The sequence below is a fragment of the Leuciscus leuciscus genome (assembly GCF_965113295.1).
Source record: "Leuciscus leuciscus genome assembly, chromosome: 25".
Taxonomy (NCBI): domain Eukaryota; kingdom Metazoa; phylum Chordata; class Actinopteri; order Cypriniformes; family Leuciscidae; genus Leuciscus; species Leuciscus leuciscus.
The window spans coordinates 16529321-16537600 of record NC_138724.1 but is presented as its reverse complement, the minus strand read 5'-3'; the positions used below and the strand labels follow the sequence as shown (position 1 = coordinate 16537600).

Genomic DNA, 8280 nt, shown 5'->3' with positions numbered 1-8280 from the left:
TTGCTAGTGTATGTTAACACAATGACACTTGACACGATGTATAACCTAATAAAACAGTGATAAAGTACCAACTTTACTACAAACATGAAAAACAAGATGCCTGTGGCTGGGGGATAAACATGTAACTCGTTTTGGAAACAGTTCATTGAACCGAATTACCGCCCGAATGAATCGTTTCACTGAAGTGAATCAAGCTTAATGTCACATGACATGATCCTGCCCCCTGGCGTGCCCGTGAATGTGATATGCCTCTGAAATCATGAAAAACAGTCTTCAGCGTGCAGATTAGGTTAGGATTATGTTATTTTGGGGGATTTAATTGAAAAAGTAATAGAGGGGGAAAAAAATAAAAGTGAATCATCTCATGTGTCACTTCCTAGAAAACATTTTATCCAGGTGTGTGTTGCCTAAGTGACTACAATAGAAACAGACTGTCCCTAATGGCATGGCATTTGTTGCATGGCATTACTTTGGCAATGAAAGCAGGTCATGCTTGAATATAAAAGCTCATGTCACTAGGAACAAGAAAGTCACAAAGGTAAGCCTGCAGCTATGTTTAATGAAAGGTTTGTGTTTGCAAATATAATTAATTTAGTTGTATTCAGCTCTGATTAGCTCCAACAGTCACTGATGCTCTAATGTTATAGCCTCTGATTCATGGGACACATTTTCTTGATATATTTTGTTGGTCAAGATGAATGAAGATGAATACAGGTATGTATGTTCTATATATTTTATGTACAACATGCTTTGAAGGAAACTGAATAGTTAAAATAGCAAAAAGTATAGCAAAATACTTCCGCTCAGATCCTTATTATTGTTTTCTTAAAGCTCAGCCAGTGATGAGAATATTAAACTGCTGGCAGCAATCGAAACAGGTAATGTAGTAATGCCTTGAAATATTTTATTTCTGTTCCATCACCTTCAAAATTAAAAGATACTTGAGTTTCCTCAGATTGCAACAATTGCAAAACCAACTTGAGGACCTCAGAGTCAGGACCCTTCTGAAGGTGCATTAGATATCCTAATGCAGGGGTATCAAATCCTGGTCCTGGGGTGCGTTTCCCAAAGCCAACTATGATCACAAGTTCTGTCATTACCAATAGAGTTCAGTGGAACTTACAACCATAGTTGGCCATCAATGCTTGCTATGTACAAGTCAGCTGCCTAAGCATTCGGATGCAGCCCTGGATGACCTTGGTTCAAATGTGTTTAATCAGGCCTGGAGCAAAACTCTGCAGGACACCAGCCCTCCAGGAGCAGGAATGCTCACCCCGTCCTATTGTGTATTCAAGTCTCTCCCATAATGATTCCTTAGAGTTCTTACAGGAATTTATGAGTTCTTATAAGTTCCTAATAGAACTGCCCTTTTTGAAACGGGGCCTAGAGGTTCTCAAGAGAGTTTCACCAATCTCCAATCCCTAAAATGGGGGTACATTTCCATTTCTACAATGAGATTTTTCCACATTGATATACAGAAATGTTGATTGATCAAGCTGATACTGTACATGTGATGAAGGAAACCTTGGTGTGGAACAAGGCCAATATGTCTATAATCTTTTCTTCTGTCCTGATCTTAAGGTGATACTGCAGTCATCCATGAGCTCAGGCAGTTTCCTTCAGCCTTTAGGGAAGTGGACAGTTGTGGACTTCTTCCACTCCACAGAGCCAGCATGCAACCATCAGCGAAAGTACTAGAGTCAGTTCTGGGTGAGTCCTGGACCTGGATGGACAATTCTGGTAGAAATAGAAGGTTTGGATAAGTTGCTGAAAAAACGAGACTGTGTCTAACATATAGGCTATGTTCACACTGTCAGTTTTTGGGATTGACAACCGCATTAACTTACAGGTATGAGTCTCGAAATATCCAGTTCAGACAGCAACTTACAGTGGCGTCTCGAATACTGTCTGTGTGAACGGGAGTCAAGCCTGTATTCTCTTACTAGTAACCATAGTGAAAGTGACCAAAGTAATATCAAAAGATGGTGACGTCCAGAAAACTGAAAAGTCTTATCACTTTTGACTCCAGAAGTCCAATTGAGCCATGAGTTCATCCGTCAAAAGCTTTATTAACTGACAACAGCTTTTATATCATGGGTGGTGTCGTGGACATTTTAAACTGTATATTAAACTAACCATGTTTCTAACATCTAACCTTATTTAACATCTAACATTTGAACAGGATGTACTGTACGAAAGCAATGGAAAACTTGTGACTTTGAGTGTGTGCGTGTGTGTGTATAAATAACATAGTTTGGGAAATGAAACTAGACAGTCTCTTAGAATCTTGAGATTAACAAATGTAGTCATCATTAAAACAAAGTTCGCTTTACCTAGTAACAGAAGGGTTTGCATATGAAGAACCAATCAAATAGTGGGGAAATTATGTAATGCAGCATGACATTTATGCCATACCTCTATACTATAAAAACTGTTGTATTCTTGTGTACTGTGGGATTTTCTCAATGGAATTTGTCTGAGATCCTCCGGCCTTGATTCTTCTTGGGAGAGTTTCTCTGAGAACTGCTCGAACACTCTCCCGGACGTTAATAAAGGCATTTAAAGGACATTTGTTGAAAGTCTGTCTGTTATTATTGCTGTGCAGCAGGTCAGTTTAGGGAAGCAAGTAAGTTAGGGTAAGAGTCTCGGCCAGTTGTCGACGGAAGACGCAGAGAGCTAGAGTATAAAGGTCATTAAGTGTCGATTGGAAGACGCCAGATTTATTTATTAAGTGTCGATTTGCAGACGCTAGATAGTCAGGTTTTAGGGAAAAATCCTTTACAGTGGAGAGTTGCGCGTAGAACACAAAACTGACGGGAGCAGCTCAGGTGGAGAACAGTGACTGAATCTAAAAACTTCAGATGACACAGCTCATATCTCCATCGCTGTAAGTTACCAAAACCACACATGAAAACCCGCAACACAGGGTAGACATGTTTGTGCAGTCTCGCACTGTAAGACGCAACAGACAATTAGTCCAGACCGGTTCCGTTCACACAAGCAAGGGTTTTCCAAGAATGCGTTTGAGAGTTCTGTAAATTTACAGGTGTGAATTCAGTTATAGAATTTGGTTGTCACTCCCGTAAATAACTGTGTGTGAATGTAACCTTATTAGAGGGTTAGTTCACCCAAAAATTCTAATTATCTCAAGCCATCCTAATTTTATATGACTTTCTTCTTTCAGCCAAACACAATCGAAGTAATATTAAAACATATGCTGGCTCTTCCAAGCTTTTTAATGGGAGGGAATTGTACCATTTTTTAAGCCCAAAAAACAGATCTATCCATGATAAAAGTAATCCATACGGTTCCAGGCGGTTAATAAAGGCCTTCTATGTTAAAAGAATATTCATAATTATAACTGTAATCACTAGCTTGCGGTAATGGCCGGTAATATGACATAGGACGTAGGCTTAGCGTAAGCTTATGCGAGAGTAGACGCCTCTCGTGGTTCAAACAAATAGGGCTGGGCAACAAACTCAACCTCCTCTGACATTTCTATTTAAAAATTCTAATTTTAGACTTCTTATTTTGCTCTATCCTCTGCGCTTCTGGATAGAGGTCACTCTTCCGCAGAACTAGACTTGCGTACGGCTGTTACCGGAAACTAGTGATTACAGTTTAGTTATAAATATGGATATTTTTCTTACAAAAACACATCGCTTCAAAAGGCCTTTATAAACCCCCTGGAGCCGTATGTATTATTTTTATGATGGATGGATGCGCTTTTTTGGGCTTCAAAATCTCAGTTACTAGTCACTCCCATTATAAAGCTTGAGATATCTTTTTAATACAACTTTGTGTTTGGCTGAAATAAGAATGTCATATACACCTAGGATAGCTTCAGGGTGAGTCAATTATTGGCTAATTTACATGTTTGGGTGAACTATTCCTTTAAGGCCTTTAATACAAAACTGACAACCGTATTCTGTTGCAGTGTGAAAATGGCCATATACTCTAGATTTGGTTTTGATGATCATTCAATCCACAGTCTCCAGCCAGCCTGACATGGAGGAAAAAGGTTGGAATGGAGAGACCGCCTTGACTTTAGCCGTTCAATCTGGACTGGAGGAGAACGTCAGGATCCTTCTTGTACATGGGGCACTACCACACAACCTCAACAGCAAAAAGGAGTCTCCACTTCTGCTGGGTGAAGCACAACTTCACTGTTGATTTAGTTGCCCTGTTGATGGTACCTGCTTGTACTTTCCATAACAACTATAATAATCTTCTTTATTTTGTCCTAGCGGTAAGAGTCCGATCTTATCAAATGGTGTATGCTCTCACCACACATGGAGCTGTAGTGGATCAGGTTTGTTTGAAGAGGTGGACGGCACTGCATGAAGCAGCACGAGTGGGCTGCATTGACATCTTAATGTTGCTGCTGAGACAAGGTGGCCAAGTGTCAGTGAGGGATGTTAATGGAGTGACTCCACTGGGTGTAGCAGCAGAGTACGCCAATCTAGAAGTCATTCAAGTGCTCATTGAATTAGGTGAGAACCTTTCATCTCACAAATGAGATCAAGATTAACCACGGTATTGTTTAATCAGTTTTAATCCATCCATCATGACAAGGAGCTGACGTGAATGCACAGTCCTTTAAGGGTGAAAGTGTGTTGATGGATGCAGCTGGTTCTGGAAACCCTTACTGTGTGAACCTTCTGCTTGAAAATGGAGCCTCACCGAACCGGGTCAGTTTTACCAAGCATCTTCCTGTACATCGTGCGGCCTTCGAGGGCCACTACCTGTAAGTCTACAATCATTTGAATTAGTTAAACACTAAAATACATTAACGTAGCTGGGTCCTTCTACTATTGCCCCTTTTGGTCCAGTGGAAACACTTTTTTCACTCTAGTTTATTTAACATTAGTTAGCTTTTTAACACTAGTTTATTTAATTTGTACACTAACAATGTCTAACATCACTTGAGAATTATTTTAAATGTTTTATTCATTTTTATTAATTAATGAAAATTCTCACCATAGTGTCGTTTCCACCTCATCTCAGATTATGTACTGTTTAATTAGCAATTTTTATATATATATATTTTTAATATGTTTGGATATATTTGTCTTGAGGCTAATTTTACAGCTAGCAGCTATGTATTATAAATACACACAATTAGATATTTTCACACTTTCTACAAAAATGTACAAAATTTCAGTTTGATTGGAAATAATGCACAAAACTGTTCCTTTGTGATATTTACCTTGTTTTTCATCTCATGTTCCTTTTTATTTTTCTTCTGCACATCATTTCACATATTTCACTGCCAGCTTTGGTAAATGAGCAAAAAAAAAAAAAAAAAAAACTTTATTAGGGAAAGAAATTATAGCTGTGGTGGGAAACTCGGAGCCCCTAAGGGACATGGTGATGAAAAAATATGAGATGGGAGGTAAACTTATATTTCAACTGAAATATTTTTTCCTCCCACTTCATTTTATTTCCATAAACGTTTTGAGTGATCGCAGTTTCTCAGGGAACGCAAAAGTTTTGCGGGGAAATGCAATACTTTTGCAAGAGAATTGAAACTGAATTTTTACTCTCATCTTTGTACCGTCACTTTAGGGGCTCCGTGGGAAAAAGAATGCTGTAATAATAATATAATAATACTTAAAAATATTTCCAAAGACACAAATGTACTTATTTTTTAAAGATTTATATATAATCAAAATGTTTATGATGGGGGGGGGGGGGGGGGGGGGGGGGGGGTCTTCATTTAAAGACAACATAAAACTAATGTATTGTTTTAATTAAAATCAACCCCAGGGACATGAAAAAAGTTCCTGAAATTGAAGAAATCCCCGTTAACAGTCAAAGTAAAAGTGAACAAAACAACTTTGCGGATGTGAACTTGCTTACCTGCATCATACCAATTCTATTTACAGTGTGTTAAAAATACTGCTATCAGTGACAAGCAAGAAAGCTATTATTGAATGTGGCCAGAGTCCAGTACACTCAGCTGCAGATGGAGGTCATGTGCAGTGCCTGCAGCTCCTGATTGACAGAGGTTTTGATGTGAACGCTCTACTCGACCGAACCATCTCTGACAACTACAATGACATGCGTAGGAGCGCCCTTTACTTTGCCGTCTCAAATGGAGATTTGACTTGCGTCGAGATGCTGTTGAATAAAGGAGCCAAACCTGACCTGGATCCCCTGCACTGCCTCCTAGTGGCGGTGAGAGCTGGGAGGTATGAGATTGTCAAGATGCTCCTGGCTAAGCAGGCGGACGTGAACTGTTACTTCACAGTGATCAGTGACACAATATTTCCCACATCTCTACAGTACTGCCTGAAGGATGAGAAGATGATGCGATTACTTCTTAATAACGGATATAATGTAGACAAATGTTTCCACTGTCACCATGATTACCATTTCAACATGAGGATGGACATACATGCACATAGACCACGTTGTGTCATATGTGATGGAGAAGACAAAATATCTGTGAGTTTTGGGTCTGATTATAGACAAAAAATCTTACAATAACTGCATTTTGGGAAAAAGTTCTGTTCCAAAGCCTACACAGACAACATTGTAAGCGCGCTCCCAAATTTTTCCAAATAGCAGCATAATTATGATACCTTCTAAGATACTTTGATTTGGCCAAATCCTTAGAAAGCATCATGAGGGAAATCCCAGAATGCAATGGACCAAGATGCTACATATTTTGTGGGCTTATTAGTGTATTACGGCCATATCTTACATTATCTCTAACATGCTAACATCAAAATAAGCTCCAATGTCCTTTCTCCCATGAGCAGTCATAGTGTCGCTGCTCAGTTACCGATCACTCAAGTTGCCTCAAACACCGCCTCTCATTGAAAATTAACAACTTTCAATTGGTTTCTAATCGGCAGTTTTGGGAAAAGTTACTTTTGAAAGTAATCCGTTACAATACTGCGTTACTCCCTAAAGGCCCCGAAATACTCACTGTGAAGTTCTTTTCCATTTTTCGCTTAGGGGTGAAAAGAATTTCACGTAAAAAAAAAAAGGAGCCCCATAACACACCTATTCATTACGGTTGTTTGAAGGTGTTTACCAGCCGGAATGAAGTTTTCCCGAAATTTCCCTTTGGCGAGTCATTTCAAACTCCCAAAACGAACTTCATTTTGGTCTGATTTTGTTCGTTATGATGCTTCACCAGTTCGTTTTTGATTTCACTTAAAGTATATTAGGGCCTTAAAGTAACTGATTATGTTACTTGGTTATTTTTTATGGAAAGTTATGCATTACATTACTTTAGCGTTACTTTTTCTCGCATCAGCTGGCTGTAGCTCTCTCGGTCTCTTTCCGTCAAATATAACAATCTCTGGCTGCAGACCATTAGGTTTTTGGAACATGATTTTGTTCTGTTCATGATTTTTGTTGTTCAGTTTTAGTTTATGATGCCCAATTCGTTAACTAACTGAACCTTATTGTAAAGTGGTACCATTTATTTTCTAATACTAAATTGTTAATATTACTTTTACAGTGCTTCATGGGAGACAAAACTTAACTTGTTTATGTTGCTTTTACATCACAGTTCTGTGACTTCATAAGTTTGTGCTGCCTGGTTGATCTGTCTGGACGAGTGGTACTGATCCTGCTGGACTACGTCAACCACGTCCCCATCTGCTCACATCTTAGATGTATCCTGGAGAAACAAAAGGAGTGGGCAGAGATATGCACCATCTTGAGTGAGTTCACTGGGTTCGCATTTAATCATTAGTTTAGCCGGTCTTTCTTGACATATTGAAGTCGCATTCTGGGTCATATGAAGAAACTTAAACTTACAGCACATAGTCCCAAAATGAATAAATGCATGTTAGACGATAGTACCTGGTATATCACTTTTCTAGAAACAGGTCAATGGTTTTCTAGTCTCGGGGAATGCAGACTAATAGCTTTTGAATTTGTTTCAGACAACCCACGATCCCTGAAGCACCTCTGTCGTCTGGAAATCAGAAAAACATTGACCGTTAAAAGACTCCGTAATACCGTTATAATGGATTCCTTTCCACCTCCGATTAGAAATTACCTTCTGTACAAGGAATCTGAACTGACATTGTCAGTTATATAAATATTACTTTTTTTTCCCACAATAACTATTTGAATATCAAGTTCCTCTTTTCCATAGAGAATAATTTATGGAGTAGGTTTTAAAACACAAATAGTATTTTATAATGTTAATTGTATTCATGCTACATATCTTGTGATTGATCTTGCAACTGTCTGGGATATTAAATAAAATGTATTTTCACTCATACGTCAGTGCCAGTGTATTATCATTTATTC

At 38.6% G+C, this 8280-nt stretch overlaps 1 protein-coding gene across 3 annotated transcripts; it reads left to right on the top strand.

Annotated features, from left to right (window-relative positions):
- The first annotated feature begins 104 nt into the window (after positions 1-104).
- LOC309490246 (ankyrin repeat and SOCS box protein 15-like) lies at positions 105-8251 on the top strand. 3 transcript variants are annotated; one of them, XM_082159312.1, is made up of 10 exons: positions 105-538; positions 648-714; positions 832-878; positions 1582-1710; positions 3992-4150; positions 4248-4493; positions 4576-4747; positions 5889-6450; positions 7529-7682; positions 7908-8251. In XM_082159312.1, the coding sequence occupies exons 2-10, from the start codon at positions 695-697 to the stop codon at positions 8063-8065; spliced, it is 1647 nt and encodes a 548-aa protein (XP_082015438.1). In that variant the 5' UTR covers positions 105-538; positions 648-694; the 3' UTR covers positions 8066-8251. The 3 variants fall into 3 exon arrangements, with proteins under 3 accessions (XP_082015438.1, XP_082015437.1, XP_082015439.1); XM_082159311.1 differs by having other exon boundaries at positions 105-566; XM_082159313.1 differs by lacking the exon at positions 5889-6450 and having other exon boundaries at positions 105-714; positions 4576-4691.
- Positions 8252-8280: the final 29 nt, after the last annotated feature.

Coding starts and splice junctions, on each gene's coding strand:
- LOC309490246 (XM_082159312.1), top strand. CDS start 695: ATGAATGAAGATGAATACAG. Junction 4,151..4,247: donor GGAGTCTCCACTTCTGCTGG/GTGAAGCACAAC, acceptor ATTTTGTCCTAG/CGGTAAGAGTCCGATCTTAT. Junction 7,683..7,907: donor AGAGATATGCACCATCTTGA/GTGAGTTCACTG, acceptor AATTTGTTTCAG/ACAACCCACGATCCCTGAAG.